This window comes from Callithrix jacchus, chromosome 2 (genome assembly GCF_049354715.1).
Source record: "Callithrix jacchus isolate 240 chromosome 2, calJac240_pri, whole genome shotgun sequence".
Lineage (NCBI taxonomy): Eukaryota > Metazoa > Chordata > Mammalia > Primates > Cebidae > Callithrix > Callithrix jacchus.
Genome location: NC_133503.1, coordinates 93,980,479 through 94,000,587, shown reverse-complemented (window position 1 = coordinate 94,000,587; position 20,109 = coordinate 93,980,479). Strand labels below are relative to the sequence as shown.

The 20,109-nt window shown below is 38.9% G+C and overlaps 2 protein-coding genes across 11 annotated transcripts in view; one reads left to right on the top strand and one right to left on the bottom strand.

Moving 5' to 3' along the window:
• The window catches only part of AP3S1 (adaptor related protein complex 3 subunit sigma 1), an 85,790-nt gene that overhangs the window by 4,013 nt on the left and 61,668 nt on the right, over positions 1–20,109 (top strand). The gene's annotated exons all lie outside the window — the stretch shown is intronic.
• Positions 906–18,667, bottom strand: LOC100405438 (testis-specific serine/threonine-protein kinase 1-like). Of its 3 annotated transcripts, none has more exons than XM_017969729.4 (3): positions 17,277–18,667; positions 10,364–10,433; positions 906–1,165 (listed from the first exon to the last, which is right to left on the bottom strand). In XM_017969729.4, exon 1 carries the CDS (start codon positions 18,522–18,524, stop codon positions 17,400–17,402), a length of 1,125 nt encoding a protein of 374 aa, XP_017825218.2. In that variant the 5' UTR covers positions 18,525–18,667; the 3' UTR covers positions 906–1,165; positions 10,364–10,433; positions 17,277–17,399. The 3 variants fall into 3 exon arrangements, with proteins under 3 accessions (XP_017825218.2, XP_035146946.2, XP_054108004.1); XM_035291055.3 differs by having other exon boundaries at positions 991–1,127; XM_054252029.2 differs by lacking the exon at positions 906–1,165 and adding an exon at positions 1,402–1,534.

Sequence of the window (20,109 nt, the reverse complement as noted above, 5' to 3'; positions counted from 1 at the left end):
ATTTGTGTATTACGGTAAATAACTAATGAGACTTATATTTTATAAACCAAATATATTTTTATATAGCTATCAAACGAAAAAATCCCCTGGCTTCTGATTCCATAGTGTATCCTCTGGTGAATTACTTTAAAATTTTTTTCTTTTTCTATAGAGATAAGGTCTCACTATGTTGCTTAGGCTGGTCTTAACCTCCTGACCTCAAACAGTCCTCTCAGTTTGGCCTCCCAAAGTGCTGGGATTACAGATCTGAGCTACCATGCCTGGCCTGTGAATTACTTTTATAAAGTAGAAATGTCTTTCTTTTGTATGAATTATGTTAGTTGTTTCTGCAGATGTAAATTACTGTGTATGCATGTGTGCATACACACCACACACATATGAAGTACAAGCAGAAAAATTTTCAAATTAACATATATGAGTTACCTCAATTTTTTAATAAACTGTGTTTGATTAAACTGTTAACCAAGTGCAAGTCTTAGGAAGAACTCTAAGATTCTTCTTTCCTTTTTTTTTTAATTTAACATAAAATACAAAGTATTGAAAGTATACATAACTTTTTTAAAAAAAAAAAAATCCCTTAAAAAGATCCATCCATGTTTACTGATGTCTTTTTTTAGTGACTATTAAGACATTGTGGCAGATGGGATAATTAAACTAATGCCTGTGATCAAGATAGAATTATCAACACTCCGGAGTTTGAGGGTGTTAACACATATTAACACATGATATTTCAGCTTTCTGTTAAGAAGAAAATTCCGTATGATTTGGTTTCCTTCCATATTAGTTATAATGCATTTGTCTGCATTAACTGGGTTTGATGTAGCCTGACTCAAATGCTTAGAAAGAACTATGTTTAGGGTACGTAATAGGAAGTGCAGAGTGGTAGACCAATTCCAAAATTATTTAACTCAGCAAATCAATGACTTTATTGTAGATTCCATTTCTTTCTCTTTCTCTACTTTACTCATCACAAAATTACATTTATCCAAAGGCAGTTTTTCTCCTTGAAATCTGTGGTAATCAGTTCGCAGTCCTGGATCGTGTCTTTCTCTTCTTTCTGATTAGACCCACTGAAGACTGGTAATATAAATAGCTTACCCTAATCAAGATCCAACATTGGATTGGAGCTGAAGATGAGAGTGAAAACGGGAATAAAAATGATATTCTGTTGGAAAGATGGAAGAGAGGAGTGGATGGTGGGTAGGCAAACAAGGGTCTGCTATTTCCTATTTTAAACTTAAAAAAAAAAACTTATTTTTAGGGCCAGACACGGTGGCTAATGCTTGTAATCCCAGCACTCTGGGAGGCCTAGGTGGAAGGGTCACTTGAGTAGGAGTTCAAGACGAGCCTGGGCAACGTGGCAAAACCCTGACTCTCTGAAAAAAATACAAAAATTAGCAAGGGATGTTAGCACACACCTGTAGTCCTAGCTACTTAGGTGGCTGAGGTGAGAGGATTACTTGAGCTCCAGAGGTCGAGGCTGCAGTGAGCTGAGATTGCACCACTGCACTCCATCCGGGCTAACAGAGAAGACCTGGTCTCAAAAAAAAAATTATATTAAGGTACAGTTGACAAATAGAAATTACATATATTTACAATGTACATGTTATTTTCATATGTGTATATATTGTGAAATGGGTAAATCAAGCTAAGTAACATATCTGTCACCACTATTCCTTCTTTATTAGCTTTTAATATGTATTAGTTTTCTGTAATTTTAGATTGCTTCTGAGGTTGTTAATGTCAGGAATGGCTCCTTGTAATACACTGTAGTGAACATGTGTTACAACAAGTCTTAATTTCAGATTTTCCTTATATCAAAGTATCCTTGAAAAACTCAAATGCTGTTATGGTCACATTTTTATATGGAGTATGCTGGAAGATGCACTTTTTAAAAATTAAGATTAAACCTTTTGAATATTTAATTGTAAAGGAGGAAATAAAGTGTTCAAAGTTAAAATGATTTTTGGTTTTGAGGTAAGTGTTATAAATAGGACAATGTTATAGGTCATTTCATGGCTTTTCTAAAAGATGGCCTTACATAACATACCTATATTATGTCTTTAGCAAAGTTGTTTTCAATTTTAAATAAGTTTCTTTTTTGTGACTGTGGAAAATTAAGTATTAAGGCCACTAAGGTCATTCTTGATTTTACCACACATAGATAATTATTAACACTTAGTTATTTACTCCAGTCTTTATTTTTCCTTTCAGAATGTCCCAGTGAATCCCCAGAATATACCTTTTAGACATTAATAACACAAATAAATGCTTTGAAGCTGCTGGGGGATTTACTAAACATTGTGGTTTTAAGGTAACCTAAAGACAAGGATGGGAATAGATCATGCCTGTATGTCAAACCATGCTCCTTCTTGGATCATTCAGTTTGATGACATCATGCCCAGCATGTTCTCCACAAAAGGAGATATTCCTCTTTGAATCATACTTGCATTTTGACATTTGAACAGTGCCTCTGCAGAAGGGGCAGTGATACTCTCCTCTGATTAGTTACTTTCTTCTCTACCCAGTTATTGTTGGGCTCCGGAGAGATGGGTTTGCTAGGCCAGTGAATGAAGGTAAAAGTCAGTGCATCAAAACTAGGCATGGCGTGTGCCTATAGTCCCCAGCCTATAGTCCCAGGCTGAGGTGGAGGATTGTCTGAGACTAGGAGTTGAGGCCATGCTAGGCAACCATAGCAGGACCTCTGTCTGCTAAAAAAAACAACAAAAGAAACAAAAAACATGAGTGCTCCAGTTCTGCACAGCCTATCAGTGAGACCTGTGATCAAGCTTTCCTAAGTCACCTGTGAAGTAACACATCTCAAGAAGAAAAGCACTTATTTTTCTTAGACAGTTTACCATCTTAATTATATGTGAATAGAGTTTATGTGAAGCCCACTACACCCACCTCTATTGTGCTGAGAAACATTTACATTTTTCCTCTCTTGCAAGCCTTAGGTAATTACAAGAATCACTTGCTGTCAGTCACAGTTGTCTTTGTTACTCTGGAAGAAAGGGCTGTTTTTTAATATTCCAGAGCCACTGAATTGTTTGGATTACCTTGTGCTTACTGAGGAAGAGCACCAATTCATTGTACCATATATGTATCCTGCTGTTTCCTGTTCATTAATATATCTTAGTGTGATATAAATAATTTTTATTTTAGTAAAAAATACATAACATAAAACTTATTTTAACATTTGCAAGTGTACAGTTTTGTGGCATGAAGTCTATTCACATTGTTGTGTCACCATAACCACCATCCATCTGCAGAACTTAATCTTTCCCAGCAGAAACTCCTTACACATTAAACACTAACTCCCTATTCTCCCCTTCTCCTAGTCCCTGGCAGACACCTTTCTACTTTCTGTCTCTATGATTTTGACTGCTCTAAGAACCTCTTATAGGAGAAATCATGGAATATTTGTCGTTTTGAAACTGGCTTATTTCTTTTTAGCATAATGTCTTCGAAGTTCACTCATGTTGTGTAGCGTGTATCAAAATTTCTTTAATTGTTAAGGCAGAATAATATTTCATTGTATGTGTGTACGTACCATAGACCTTAAAGGAAGAGGCTGAAGCACGAAATAGGATTCAAAGAGTTTACTTGAGCCAAAACGGGAACAGTTGACTGGAGGACTCAGACTCAAGTATCCTTGGATATGAGCTCCCCTTGGCTATTGTTACAAGCAGGTTTATAAAGGCATTAAATAAAAGGGACATGGAATGGGCTGATACTAAGTTGTTTGTCAAGAATTCTCACTAGTTTATAGAAATAACATTGGTTAGTGATTGACTATACATTGTTGAGATATAAGGAGTTGGTTATAATGTTTGGTGTAGTATCAGTAGGTTATTTTGTAGTTAGTTACTTGTGGCAGTAGCAAGCAGTTTCAAGACAGAAATATTTATCATAGCTCAAAGGAGAGAAGTAGGATATGATTGCTGTCATATTTTAATGCCTCTCTGGGCCAGATCATTTAAAAGGACTTGCATTCCTCAGATAAAAGTTTCTCTCTCAATATGGTATTTTGTTTATTAATTTGTCAGTGGAAACTTGGGTTGCCTCCATCCTTTGGCTATTATGAATAATGCTGCTGTGAACACAGATGTACAAATATCTATTTGAGTTCCTGCTTTTGCTTTTCATAGGTACATATCCAAAAGTGGAATTGTTAGATCATATGGTAATTTTATGTTTCGTTTTTTCTGGGGAAGCGCCACATCATTTTCACAGCACTGTACTATTTTACATTCCCACCAGCAATGCACAAGGGTTCTAGTTTCTCTGTATCCTTGCCAACATGTTATTTTTCTGTTTTTTGAAAATAGCCATCCTAATGGGTATGAAGTGGTATTTCATTATGGTTTTGTTTGCATTTCTTTAGTGACTAGTGATGTTGAGGATCTTTTCATGTGTTTATTGGCTGTTTGTATATCTTTGGAAAAATATCTCTTTGAATCTTTTGCCCGTTTAATATTCAGTTGTTTTTTTTATTGTTGAGTTGTAGGAGTTTTACAAATACATTCTGGATATCAGTCTGCTATTGCATATATGATTTGCAAACATTTTCTCTCATTCTGTGGTTGCCTTTTTACTCTATTTTTAGTGTCCTTTGATGCACACAACTTTTTAATGAGATTTAACTTATATGGTTTGTTGTTGTTGCCTGTGCTTGCTTTTGGTGTCATACCCAGAAAATAATTTTTTAATTACTATATAGTAATTCATAGTATGGTATACTATAATTTAACCAATCAATATGGACTTCAATTTTGAATTTTTTTTTTTTATGAGATTAAGAAAATGGTTGTGAAACCTGACACATAGGGGCTTAGTAATTGCTGTATAAATTAATAATAATGATTACTTTCATTACTGCTTGTTACTTCCTACTCCTAATCAGAAGATCATGTAGTCAAAGGACTATAGAACACACTGGAGATTGTTCTCAAGTACTCTGTATTTTCTCAGAATGAATTATCTCTTTTATTTTATTTTTTCCAAAAACCCCAGTGTTTAAATCATATGGGCCATGATTGGTAAAGGCAAAAGATTTGTAAGATCTGAAGAGAAACCAGAGTATGTGGGCCCCATTTTGGAATGAACTTGCTGCTTATTATAAAATGCAAAGTCTTCAAACACTCTTCCACAGAAAAATTCTGTAAGAAGACGTTTTTGTTTTTGTTTTGGGACAGAGTCTTGCTCTATCGCCAGGCTGCAGTGCAGTGGTGCGATTCCAGCTCACTGCAACTTCCATTTTCCAGTTTCAAGAGATTCTCCTGCCTCAGCCTCTTGAGTAACTGGGACTACAGGGACTACAGGCCTGTAGAACCACCACCTGTATTTCTTATTTTTATTTTTTATTTTTAGTAGAGATGGGGTTTCACCATGTAGACCAGGATGGTCTCAATCTCTTGACCTCGTGATCCGCCCGCCTTGGCCTCCCAAAGTACTGGGATTACAGGTGTGAGCCACCACACCCTGTGAAGAAGACTTTTTTTTAGGAGAGAAAGTATGGCTATAAAAGTTGCTCCAGCTTTTTTCCCCTAAGAATTAGCTAACATTTTTTTTAAAATCTTAATTAAAATATAACTCTCACATGCTATGAGAATCATCCAGTTACAGTATATAATACAGTGGCTTCTAGAATTATATCATGGTTGTGCAACCATAGTCACAATCTAAGTTTAGAATACTTTTATCAAACGAAATGAAATTTAGTACCCATTAGCAGTCACTCTTCAATCCCCACTCCCCACTGTTCGTGGCAACCACTCATCTGTTTTGTTTCCATAGATTTTTCTGTTTTGAACATTCTATATAAATGGAATCATGAGATATTACAGTCTTGTGCTTGACTTCTTTTACTTAACATGATGCTTTCAGGATTTGCCTATGTTGTAGCATATATTAATATTTCATCAGTTTTTATAGCAAAATAATATTTCAGGATGGAGAGATATATATACTCTATATCTTGTTTGTTCATTTATCAATTGATGGACATTTGGGTTGTTTCCACCTCTTGGTTATTATGAATAATGGTGCTGTGAACATTCATGTACGACTTTTTGTGTGAACATATGTTCTCATTTTTTTTGGGTATATAACTGGGAGTAAAATTGCCAAATCATATGGTAAGAATATGTTTAATTATTTGAAGAAATGCCAGACTGTATTCTAAAGTTACTGTACCATTTTACATTCCCACCATCAATGTCTGAGGGCTCCAATTCCTTCATATTCTAACCAGCCTTGTTATTGTCGGTCATTTTTATTTTAACTGTCCTGATGGGTATCAAGTAGTATCTCATTGTGACTTTGACTTACATTTTCCTGATGACAGATGATGTTGAACATCTTTTCATGTGATTATTGTCCATTTACATGTCTTTTTGAACAAAATATCTATTCAAATCCTTTGCCTGTTTTTAAGTTGCGTTGCCTTTTTATTACTCATTTGTAAGAGTTCTTTTTTTTTTTTTTTTTTTGAGACGGAGTTTCACTCTTGTTACCCAGGCTGGAGTGCAATGGCGTGATCTTGGCTCACCACAACCTCCGCCTCTTGGGTTCAGGCAGTTCTCCTGCCTCAGCCTCCTGAGTAGCTGGGATTACAGGCACGCACCACCATGCCCAGCTAATTTTTTGTATTTTTAGTAGAGATGGGGTTTCACCATGTTGACCAGGATGGTCTTGATCTCTTGACCTCGTGATCCACCTGCCTCGGCCTCCCAAAGTGCTGGGATTACAGGCTTGAACCACCGCGCCCGGCCAAGAGTTCTTAATACATGCCTGGTGCAAATCCTTTATCAGGTATATGATGTGCAAATATCTCTTTCCATTACGTAGGTTGTCTTTTTACTTTCTTGCTGCTATCACTTGTAGCATAGTGGTTTTGAATTTTGATGTCATCCAGTTTATCTATTTTTTCTTCATTTGAGCTTTTAGTATAGCATATAAAAAAGCTTTGCCCACTTCAAGGTCAAAATCTTTTAACTATGTTTCCTTCAAGAATTCAATAGCCTTAATTCTTATACCTAGGTCTGTGGTCCATTTCGAGTTAGTTTTGTGTATGGTATGAGGTGGGGATCCAGTTTCATTGTTTGACATGTGGATATTTAGTTGTTTGAGCACCGTTTGTTGATTATTCTATCCCCATTGAATTGTCTTTGTACTTTACCCCAAGTTTTCCTCCCAAATTTTATCTTGTTTTTGGAGTTCTTAGACCTTCCAGGTGCCACCATGGTTGACTCTTTAAATATTTTAAACTCATTCTGTCACCTTCTCAGCTTTTTGTTATTTCAGTACTAGAGTATTTGCCACTGAAACTGGGAAACATCTTAATATGTGTCTTAGTTCATTTTGTGCTACTATAACAGGATACTTGAGACTGAATAATTTATAGTGAACAGAAATTTATTTGGGTCATGGTGCTGGAGGCTGGGAAATCCAAGCACAAAGAGCTACATATGGTGAGGGCCTTCCTGCTGCATCATAATATGGCGGAAGGCATCACGTGGTATGCACATGTGGGCAAGTATGGGAGAAAACTTGCTTTGATAACAAACCCACTCCTGAAATAATGACATTAATTCATTCATGAGAGCAGAGCCCTCATGACCTAATCATCTCTTAAAGGTCCTACCTTTGAACACTGTTGCATCGCAGATTAAATTTCCAACACATGAACTTTGGGGAATACATTCAAACCAAAGCAAAATGGTTGATAGTGGTTTAGGGTGTTAATATATACCTGCCATTTATTCAGTACTTTTTTGTGCTTGCTAAGCATTTTTTATACATTATAAGAGAAAATAGAAGAGAATTCATCTCTGAAGAAATTTAATGAGATATCTTGGAGAGTGCTAATTAAGTTACTATTGTAGGTGCCCTAGTCCCTTCTTGTTTGGGATTTAAGACTGCTGCCATCTTGATTGCTGGTTCTTTGCCCACTCTGGCTAAAGTTAGGCCTGCCCATGTACACTGTGTCTCCAGCCAGACTTCTCACTTAGGAGAGGCCTTGGTGAAAAACCCACTGACTGAATTTTCTTAGCTAGGGCCTTCTCTTTTTCGTGATTCCTAAATGTTTGAAGTGCTCTGTGGCTTTGTCCTCAGACATCTCTCTTTTTTTTTTTTTAAGTGCAACATAAACTAATTATTATTATTCATATATTTTCTCGATGCTGTGATTTTGTCCACATTTTTACTCTGCCCTTCATGTAATTTCATACTCCCTGTTCTCTGTATTTTTGAATCCTACCAATTCTTCAAGACCCTTAGTATCTGTCACTTCTCTTTGAAGATGACAATCTCGCTGCTCAAAACCATTGTTTCTCTTAACTTCTTACAGTATGTTATTTGTTCTACTCTTACATCAGAAATTGCCCACTAACTTTTAATATATTTTCTCTCTACATATATGCATGTGTGTGTGTGTGTGTGTGTGTGTGTGTGTATATGTATATATGTTTTTCTCTCGGAGTTTCTGTCTGTCACCCAGGCTGGAGAACAGTGGTACAATCTCGGCTCACTGCAACCTCCACCCCCTGGGTTCAAGCGATTCTCCTGCCTCAGCCACCCTAGTAGCTGGAACTACAGGCATACACTACCATGCCTAGCTTTTTTTGTATTGTTAGTAGAGATGGGGTTTCACCATGTTATCAGGATACTCTTGAACTACTGATCTCAAATGATCTGCCCGCCTTGGCCTCCCAAAGTGATCGATTACAGGTGTGAGCCACTGCACCCAGCCCTATTTTTATATTTTTATTGAACCAGGGTCTCATTTAGCCACCTAGTCCGGTGGCATGAACCAGGCTCACTGCAGCATTGACCTCCCTGGGTTCAGGTGATCCTCCCTCCTCAGCCTCCTGAGTAACTGGGACTACAGGTGTGCATCACCATGCCCAGCTAAATTTTGTATTTTTTGTAGAGACTTGTCTGGAACTCCTGGGCTCAAGTTATCCTCCTACCTTGGCCTCCCAAAGTTCTGGGATTACAGGCATGAGCCACTGTGCCCAGTTCATTTTGAGGACTTCTATTTCTTTTTTTGAAATGTAAAAAAGGCAAAATACAAAACTATAAATTAAAAATAATTATACCTATGTTTTACTTGTATTAGATCATAAGCTGTTGGAGAAAAGGCTCTGTCTTTCATCTTGGTAATCTATATTTTAACATCTGGCAGAGTGAACTAATGCATTTTAAGAAAACACTTTGCTAAATTTTCAAAAGAATGGTGAGGATAATGACATACTGTGATTAGAGGGAAGTTTTAAAGTTGCCTTTTGTGATATATGCATAAGGACAGGAGTGAAACAGGAAACGGGAAAATTTTATTAGTGGGTATCTGATTTTTTTAAGTTTATTTTTGTTTTTCATTAATGCATTAAGGAATATTAAAATAATAAAAGTTGTTGCCTTTTTATAAGTGTAGTCATCTTCAGACTGGTGTAATCTAGGAGTTGTGACCAACCGAAATATATCTCTCTTGACTTCTGTTGTGAAACTATACTGTTAGGAAATTTGATCAGCCCGAAGCAAGTTCTAGGCTCCTTAATGAAAGCTGTTAAGTTTTAGGTCAGCAGATACTTATTTAATTTTAGCTTAGCCTTTGGAGTTTGATTAAAATTTTAAGACATTCTTTCCTTTGTTGTTTTCTTTTTTCTTCATTTTTAATTGACAAATAGTAATTGTGTATATTTATGGGGTACAGTGTGATGTTTTGATCTATGTATACATTATAAAAGGAATCAATCAAGCTAGTTAATATATCCAGCATCTTTTTTTTTTTTTTTAATCTTGCTCTGTCTCCATCTCCCAGGCTGGAGTGCCCTGATGCCCAGGCTGACGGGCAGTGGTGTGATTATTAGTTCACAGCAGCCTCAACCTCCAGGGCTCAAGGACCTCAAGGAATTCTTTTGGTTCAGCCTCCTCGGTAGCCGGGACTACAGGTGTTTGCCACCATGCTCAGCTAATTTTCTTAAACATTTGTTGTTGTTGTTGTTGTTTAGATGGGTCTCATTTTGTAGCCCAGGCTGGTATGAAATTCCTAGCTTCAAGCAATCCTATGGCCTTGGCCTCCCGAAGTGCTGGGATTACAAATGTGAGCCACTGCACCTAGCAACATATCTTCTTACCAACTTATTATTTCTTTGTGGTAAGAATGTTAAAATACATTCTTTCGGAAGTTTTGAAATATACATTAACTGTGGTCACCATGCAGTTCAGTAGTTCACAAAAACTTATTCCTCCAGTCTAACTGAAACTTTGTACCCTTTGATCAACATTTTTGCTTTCCCCATTCCTCCTTTTATCCTCACCCCCAGCCCTTGGTAACTACCCCTACTGATTTTCTTACTTAAGTATTGCCAGCATTCTAAGAAGATTCCAAGTGGCAGCAGTTGAAGTTTTCATGAGAAATTCTTTCACTGTCAATATAAAGAAACATAGTTAAAGGTTAGCATAGTTGACCCTTCCTTGATAAGCAGTAATATAATGCAGAAAGAAAACATTCCTCAAAAGAAAAATTCCTATAAGATCTTTATTGTCCTTAGAATTCTACAGCTGACTTTTCAGATAAGGCCCAGACATAGTACTTAAAAATAAGTCAGTGTTAATGCATACTTGTTATGTGCCAGATATCATTCTACGAGTATGTACATGTATGCATAAAGTATGTATATGAACCTAGTTCTCACAACAACACCATTAGGTAGATACTGTTATTTTCTCCATGCTACTAATGAGGAAAACTCAGGCACAGAGAGGATAAGGATAAGTAACTTGCTCAAAATCACACAGTTAACAAAAGAGAACATCCAGGAATAAACCCATGTATCTGGTTGCAGTTTCTTTATTCTCCTCCCTCCCTTCTTACTTTTAGTTTGTTTCTTTAAGTTATACATACACATTGATTAAAGAATATAATAGTTTCATAAGGTTTATTATGAAAAGTTTATTATTATTCCTTCATTTCTCTGTTTCCACAGGTAACTACTTTTAGCTGATTATTTCAGTGTTTATGTACGTGTGTCTAAATAATGTACTTGTTTTATTGCCTGATTTATTACTTGTAGACATGATTTATTCTGCTATTAAAAATGATTATTTGGCTGTCCTCTCCTCTTCTTCACAATTAATTCCCAGTCTACTCTTAGTTATTTCATAATTTTAGTTAGATCAGTGTTTGATGTTTATATTCATATATTATGTAAACACTGTCTTCAGCTGAGCCATGTTGTAAGCTGTACTATTTTTTCTTTCCTGACACTTTATTTTCGTAAAAGGTTATAATTACCTTTTCTTGTGATGTAGTTTGTAATGCACTTATCACTAGTTTACATCTTTGCCAGTTGTCTAAATCATACATATCTTCACTCAGTTTCATGTTCTTAAATAAATCTCTTCTGGAGCCTTTTGACTAGATGTATGGCAGTCGTACTGGGATCTTTATTATTTTAGGGGATTCCTTTTGCTTGTTTCCTGTGTTGGATCTTCTATTGCTTCATTTTTTGTATTATCCCACCATGGCGGAGCCAGTAATACCACCCAGTAATTTCTTGAGAAACGGTCATGGCAAGTAGACTTTTTTGTGACCTGGCACGTCTGCCCAAAAAAATCTTTAAGTCCACATTGACTGTGTATAACATTTTAGGTTAGAATTTTTTCTCAGAACGTTTATTATATGTTTCATTACCTTTTAGTTTCCAGTGTTGCTATTAAAAAGTCTAAGGCAATTATGACTACTTACCTTTCGTGTGTGATCTTTTATACCTTCTAAAAAGTTGTAGATTCCTAATTTTTTGGCAGCATTTCTGCAGTTTCACAGACCCTTGCCGAGGGTCTGTTTTCATTAATTCTCCTGGGCACTTGATGGGTCCTTTGATTGTAGAAACTTTTGTTCTCTCTACTGGAAGCATTTCTTCATTTTCTGTTCTCTTTTTGAGTCTCCTTTTTTCAGTTTTCTGAATTTCTCTGGACTCTTCTACATTTCTTATTCTTTCTTTTCTGTTTTCTGTCTTTGTGCCCTTTGGCTCTATTTTCTCAACTATATTTTCCAGTTTTCTACTGGACTTTAAAAATTTCTCCTCATATTTTAAATTTCCATGAACTTCATTTTTATATCTGAATTTCAGTCTTTTATAGTATGCTGTTATTTCATAGTTGCATTTTCTTTTCTTACCTCTCTTACATTAATGAATACATAGTTTAAATTTTCTTCTCTCTACTTGGTTTGTTTCCTTTGAGTTGCTTTTTCCCCTATTTTGTGTTTCACTTTTTAAAAAAATTAATTTGTTTATTTTTATTTTTTACTGTACTTTAAGTTCTGGGATACGTGTGCAGAATGTGCAGATTTGTTACATCGGTGTACACATGCCATGGCACATATTAGAGTTGTCTTCAGCTGTCCAGTAATCCTTGATTGACTGCTCCTATCTAAGGATAGGGTACTAAAAGCTGATTGGAAGCTCTCAATCCATGATTAGAGGTTGTCTGTGTGATCTTTACTTGAGGTAATCAAGCTGAGCAGTTTAGGTAGTGTAGGAATTGGAATTGCCATAACTGCAACTCCCAAAATCTTCATGACTTAACATAATAAAAGTTTATTTCTCACTTATGTCAAGTCCAGCATTGGTGTTCTTGGTCATCTAGAATCTTCCATGTTGGTGTTTTATCTTCTCTTATTCTTGAGAAGGGGCCAAAGGAACTTCTATATCTGGTAAGCGTGGAAGATTTTGCAGAAGTTTTTATGAGTGAGGCTTGAATAGTATATTTTCAACAACCTGATCATCTGGGAGGAAAAAAAGCTCTGAATTATAGCATTTGCTGATTTTTATGGTGTAAATACTTCACCATGATCAACTTCAGGCTATTGACATAATGTCACTGAAGGCAGAATTAGGAAGAGATACACCCAATAGGCTTTCATGCCAGCTCTGGCATACCACTGTCACTTCCAGCCACATTCCACTGGCCACAACTGTGTTGTATGGCACCACCTAAATTCAAGAGAGGATGGACTTGTGTGTCCTGGAAGTAAGGAAACTAGGTTTTAGTGAACAGGTAACAGTTTCTGCCATAGATGATATCTCCATTATTATTATCTTTAGATCTATCTAGTTAGAGTTCCCTCAGATTTATGTTCCAGTCTCCTGCCTAGATGGTGAAGAAGGTCTGGCTTTAGTTACTCTGAGAACTGATTAGACAGGATCCTGTAGTATCTGCACATTTCCATAATTCCCATGTTTTCAGTGTGGTCCCTGATTTTATTTTATGTTACTTCTGTAACAAATTATCGCAGACTTAGTGGCCTAAAGCAACACAAACTTACTGTATGGTTCTATGGGTTAGAAGGCAGACATGGGTTTTGGTATAGCTGCATCCCTTTCTGGAGGCTCTAGGGAAGAATCTGTGTTCTTGCCTTTTCTAGCTCCAGAAGCCACCCTCATTCCTTGCTCATGGCTTCTATTCTTTATGTTCATAGCCAGCTGTATGGTATATCTCTGATTCATTTTCTCTAGTCACATCTCCCTCTGACCACAGCCCAGCAAAGAGTCTCAGATTTTAAACTACCATGTGATACAATTAGGCCCACCTATATAATCTGGGATAATCTCTTCATCTCAGAGTTGTTAATCACATTTACAAAGGCATTTGTCATGTTAACCACACATACTAACAGGTTCCAGGGATTACAATGTTGTCATTTTTTGGTGGGCTATTCTGCCTACCACAGTACCCCTTGCTCTCTGAAAACCCTCCCTTTGATCTATTCCTATTAATAAAATTTAAAACTTTTCTTGGAGATGGTAATGGGAATTTAGTGATCCTTCTGCTTTTTAAACAAACTTTTAGTCCTTATTTTCCAGTACTCTCTTCATCCTATTTCCAGGCATATGTAAATGCACCAATTCATGAGTTTTTGCCTATTTTGTGACACAAATTGAGTTAGTTTTTTGATTTCCTTCTCACCAATTTAGGACTAAATTTTCTGAGAATACTTTAACACTTATTTAAACACTTTCAAGATTTTGTTGTTCTTGCTTTCCTTTCCCATTCTCCTCATCCTGGTGTGTTTATGCCTTTACAGAAAAGCCCTTTAATGTTGTCTTAGCTGGGGTTTGGGTAGGCAACAAAGGCAGATGTGTGTTTAATTTACCATCTTGATTAGAACACAGCTTGCATGTTTACCATACTGCCTTAACTTTATTGGCTCTTCTTTTTGTATGTGTAAGGTAACCCAGGTTTTGGATAATATACATGGATATGGACCCTGTCTTCTAGATTACAAATTTATTTATTCAGTATACTTTTATTGGCTCTACATCAGCCACTTTGGTGAGCATTTCAAATACGAAGCTCAGATTCTGGTGTTATAATTCAGATTACTACAAAGGAAATTTGAGCACATTGTTATGAGTGTATAATAGGAATAGAAACAGTACCAAGGAGTCATGGAGAAAGAAGGGACTAGTTTTAATTGAGAGTCAGGAAAGACTTCATAGAAGTCATAAGGTTCGAGCTATGTCTTAGAAAGAGTGTTGCTGGAGAATGGAATGAGGAAGTTGTTCCCAGACAGAAGTGGGAAAATATGAAGAAGGTGAATGATAAGAATTTCGGTGTGGCTGGAGCAAATTATATAAGGGAGAATAAAGAGATGATGAAACTTCAGGGATTGGTCTGGCTTAGATTTTGAAGAACATTTTATGACATGGTAGGGAGTTTATATTTAGGTCATATAAATTGGATAGTGGTGGCATGATCTTGGCTCACTGTAACCTTCACCTCCTGGCCTCAAGCAATCCTCCTACCAGCTTCCTAAGTAGCTGGGGCTACAGACATGCACTACCATGCATGGCTAATTTTTTGTAGAGACAGGGTTTTGTCATGTTGCCCATGCTGGTCTCAAACTCCTAGACTCAAGAGATCATCTCACCTCAGCCTCCCAAAGTGTTGGGATTACAGGCATGAGTCACTGAAACTGGCCAAAATTTTCTTTCTTTTTTTTTTTTTTGAGATGGGGTCTTGCTGTGTTGCCCAGGCTGGTCTTGAACTTCTGGGCTCAAGTGATCCCCTCCGGCCTCCAAAAGTGCTGGGATTATAGGTGTGAGCCGCTTTGCCCAACCAAGAATCATTCATATTTAAAGGTGTGGTTTAGTTCTTTCTTCAACTTACTTTTTATAGGATTCCATTGTACAATTCCATTCCATAATTTATCCTTCTGTGACTGGTGGACATTTGTGTCATTTTCAACTTCTCTTATTGTTAATAAACAATGCTTTTATGAACATTCTTTTGTGTGTCTCCTGGTACACAGGTTAAGAGATTTTTTTTTATGTACAGTTGACCCTTGCAAGGGTCCACCTAATGCAGCTTTTTTTCAGTAAGTATATTGGGAAATTTTGGGGGATTTTTGACAAATTGAAAAAACTTGCAAATTATGTAGCCTAGAAATACCAAAAAATTTAAGAAAAATTTTGGAGGTATGTCGTCAATGCATAAAATACAGTTGATACTAGCTTATTTTATCATTTACTACCGTAAAATATACACAAATCTATTGTAAAAAGTTAAAATATATCAAAATTTATGCAAACACTTGGAGACTGGACATGGTGCTACTCTTAATGGAGAGGACTGTAAAAAATATAAAGATGCAGTATTATAACTGTGTAAAATTAACTGATTTACACTACACTACTGTAATAATTCCAACATTCTGTTGCTATTATGGTGAATTCAGATTTTTTGAGAATCTACTTAAAATGTTGTGTGATGCTAATCGTCTCCTGGTGAGCAGTTTGTCTCTCCAGTAAATTGCACATCACAGTAAAAAGTGCTTTCTCCCAATTCTGTATAATCTGTTATCATGTTTGTTATAATATCATAAATGTTGAATAACACTGTGAGAGTCATATGAAGTGCTACTAGTGTTGTTGGAAGTGCTCCCAAGCAGCAGAGAAATGTAATGACATTACAAGAAAAAGTTGAGTTGCTTGATATGTAGCTTAGATAGAGGTCTGTGGCTATGGTTGCCCACTATTTCAAGATAAGTGGATTTAGCAAAAGGACTATTATAAAGAAAATAAAATTCGTGAGCGGGTGAGGTGGCTCTCGCCTGTAATCCCAGCACTTTGGGAGGCCAAAGTGGGCGGATCATTTGAGGTCAGGAGTTTGAGACCAGCCTGGCCAACATGGCAAAACCCCATTTCTACTACAAATACAAAAATTATGGCTGGGTGCAGTGGCTCATGCCTGTAATTTTAGCACTTTGGGAGATCGAGGCAGGTGGATCACCTGAAGTCAAGAGTTCAAGACCAGCCTGGCCAACATGGTGAAACCTCGTCTCTACTAAAAATACAAAAATTAGTTGGGCATGGTGGTGGGCCATGTAATCCCAGCTACTTGGAAGGCTGAGGCAGGAGAATTGCTTGAACCCAGGAGGCAGAGGTTGCAGTGAGCTGAGATCACACCATTGCACTCCAGCCTGGGCACCGGAGCAAAAACTCCGTCTCAAAAAAGTAAAATGAAATAAAAATACAAATACAAAAATTAGCCGTGCATGGTGGCAGGTGCCTGTAATCCCAGCTACTCAGGAGGCTTAGGACAATTGCTTGAACCCGGGAGGCGGAGGTTGCAGTAGCCAAGATTGTGCCACTGCACTCAAACCTGGGCAACAGAGAGAGACTCCATTTAAAAGAAATAAGAAAGAAAATTCATGAATCTGTAGCTATAGCTATGCCAATGAGTGAGAAAACTTTGCACCCTTTGCAAAATGCCTTTTTATCTCATTGAAAATGCAGCTCTTATCTATAAGAATGGCGTACCTACAGAATATGATTTGAGAAAAAGTGAAGTCATTATATGATAGCATAAAGCATAAGGAAGGTAAAGCATCTAAAACTGGAGAATTTAATGCCAGCAAAGGGTGGTTTGATGCTTATAGAAAGAGATTTGACTTTAAAAATGTATAACAGGATAACAGGAGAAGCCATCTGTTGTGGACCAAGAGGTAACAGAAGAGTTTCTAGGTGCCGTTAAGAAAATCATTGTGGAGAAAGGATGTCTGCCTGAACAGGTTTTTAATGCAGATGAAAGTGCCTTATTCTGAAGAAACAAACAAACAAAAATTCTACCGCAAAGGACATTTTTTAGAAAGGAAGAGGAACAAGCCCTAGAATTTTAAGCAGGAAGGTATAGGCTAACTCTACTGTTTTGTGCAAATACATTCAGGTTAATGATGAAGACTGTCTTTATAAAGCTGCTAATACCTGAGTCTTGAAGGGAAAGGATAAACACCAGCGTCTAGTCTCTTGGTTGTAGAAGAAGGAGTGGATGAGAACCCTTTTTCTGGATTGAGTCCATAGATACGTTTTCCTAGTTGAAGAAGCTCACTAGGCCTTCGTCTCTGGAAGCCGTTGGGGGTGCCCTTCCTCTGTCTCCCTGGTTGACTGCTCGTTGGGGAAACCCAGGATCTCCGACTGCCTGGACATTGGTGTTGCCGCCCCCTCGGGTTTTGTCTCAGGCTGTGCCTGGGGCTCTGCCTGGGGCTGTGCCTGGGGCTGTGTCTCTTCCTCAGGCTCCAGCTTGTTGGCAGACCTCTTGGCAGAGTCAGGTTTGGGGGTCCTCAAGGTTTCAGTTCCACGGGAGCTGTCCCCCTCCTTGTTGGTGGTCACAGAGGGCAGTCCCCATGCCTTGGGCTGCATCCAGCAGTGGCTGAGGATCTCGTCGATGTGGAGCCGCCGGTTGACATCTGGCTGCAGCATGCGGTAGATGAGGTCCTTGCACTCGCCTGTCAGGTGCTTGGAGCGTGGAAAGTTGACGCGGTGCTCCTTCTGGATACGCACCATCTTCCTAATGTTGGAGTCGTCGTAGGGCATGGAGCCGCAGACCATAATGTAGAGGATCACGCCCAGGCTCCAGATGTCATACACCTTGGGCTGATAGGGGATGCCCTGCAGCACCTCAGGGGCCGCATAGGCTGGTGACCCGCAGAAGGTCTTGCTTAATGTCATTCGACCATTGTCGTCCCTCAGGCAGCGCTTGGAGAAGCTAAAGTCAGACAGCTTGATGTTGAAGTCCTTGTCGAGGAGAAGGTTGTCACACTTGAGGTCCCGGTGGACGACATCCAGGTCGTGGCAGTACTTGATGGCCAAGGAGAGCTGGTGGAACTTCTTGCGAGCCTCGTCCTCGTGCAGGGCTCCCCGGGTTTTGATTAACTCGAGGAGATCGCCCTGGACTGCGAGCTCCATGACAATGTAGACCTTACCATGTGATGTCTCAAAGATCTCATAGGTCTTGATGATGGAGGAGTGGTTTAACATGGCCAGAATCTCAAGTTCCCGGGGAAGGAATTTCTTCAAGAAGTCTGCGGGGGCTTTCTTGCGGTCGATGATCTTGATCGCCACGTTGGACTTCAGGCGCTCAGAGTAAGCGGATTTTACTTTTGCATAGGAGCCCTCTCCTAAATGTATCCCCAGGAGGTAGCCTCGTCGCTTGAGGACTGCAGCGTCCTCCATAATACTGGGAGTGCCCAGTGCCTCTGAGGCTGCCCTCTACAGCCCCAAGGGGCATGGGCCAGCAGTATGCTCATTTACGTTCTGGATAGAGTCCTTTGGGCTGCCCAGGCCTGCTGTTCCTGCCTCCTAGAACCCAAGACTCTGGGGTGGAACTTTGGCACTGTCTCCCAGGTGACTTCAGTGGGTGAAGTCACAAAGGAAGAGTGCCCTGTGGGAATGAGGCTCTGGCCTGAGGCACTTGGACATGGAACCCTGAAGTCTGGCTAGTGGGCTGGAGGAGACAAGACAAGCAGAGAGTGGCCTCGCACCTGGCTGGGACCTGAGGTAGGAGGAGTTTGTGTGGGACACATGGGTCTGCCCATGCTCCAAACCCAGAGCCAGGACTGCTTGTGCAGAAGTAAGGCCAGTTCTTGCAAACCAGGGCCTCTAAGGAGGGTTTAATAAAGGGACGATTAATAAAGGTGCGAGCAGAGTGTAGAGAACCCTGAGGGTAACACAGGCATCCGAAGGTAGTAGCAGATCCCTGGCCTGCATGGAAAAGAGTGGGAATGGTCCCTGGAACCAAGAAAGAGGAGTATAGACTGTGGGGGCTGGCATGTCTGCCGGGGGACTCTTGGCCAGCAAGAGGGTCCCAACCTGGATAGGGGGGCATGCGGAAGAGAAGAAGAAAGAACAGACGGGGTCTGGAGGGTTGAGAAGTCAGATGCTTCACCAACAGTTTTATTGAACTCAGGGCCTGGTTATATACATTACAAGTAGAAGTGTTTACATCATGGGATCAGTGTTTTGTGGGAACAGAAAGTTTTACAATGCAATCACAAGTCACCATATTTTGGATAAATATGCTCGGAACAGGGAGATACATCATCAGCTTAAAGTGGGGGGTGCAATTATCAGTCACAAGAGTCCAGGTGCAATATCTAAGTTTAAAAGTTTAAAAGAAACTACTTATCTAGGGCAGGAGTTTCACAAGAAAATCACAGGCTACATTATAAATCATTAAGTCACAAGCAGTATTGTAAATACCATATCAAGGGTCCAGGTGCAGGAAAGATATAAACAAAGCGATGTTTACTATCAGCTTGCTTTGAAGATTTATGTCATAACTTTAAGAAGAAACTGTAATGAATAAACAAAAGTGGACACTGTAAGAACCAAAAGTAGACACTGTGAGAACCAAAAGTGGACACCGTGAGAACCAAAAGTGGACACTGTGCCTCCCATCACCTCAGCACAATAGAGTAATAACTCATGTTATTTTTTGTATATCACGTAAGCCTTCTTGCAGTCCTTCTTTCCCATAGCTCGACTACCTCCAACAGGGGGCCTGTGTCCGGGATCAAGCTCAACCATATGGTGTGACCCACTACTTGGGGGTCTCACATGGGAGCGTTCCCATAGTAGACAGGGCTACCTTGAAAGAGGCAGTGCCCTTCAGAGGACAGAAAGAGCCAGCTTTAGTGACCCTACAGGCTGGCAGCGGATGGGAGGAAGTCTCATTCCTGACCTCTTTCTCTTCCCTTCAGCCCTCGATGCTGTCCACACAGGCAGCCCTCAGGGATGCAGAGCAGGGTCAACAAGGGTG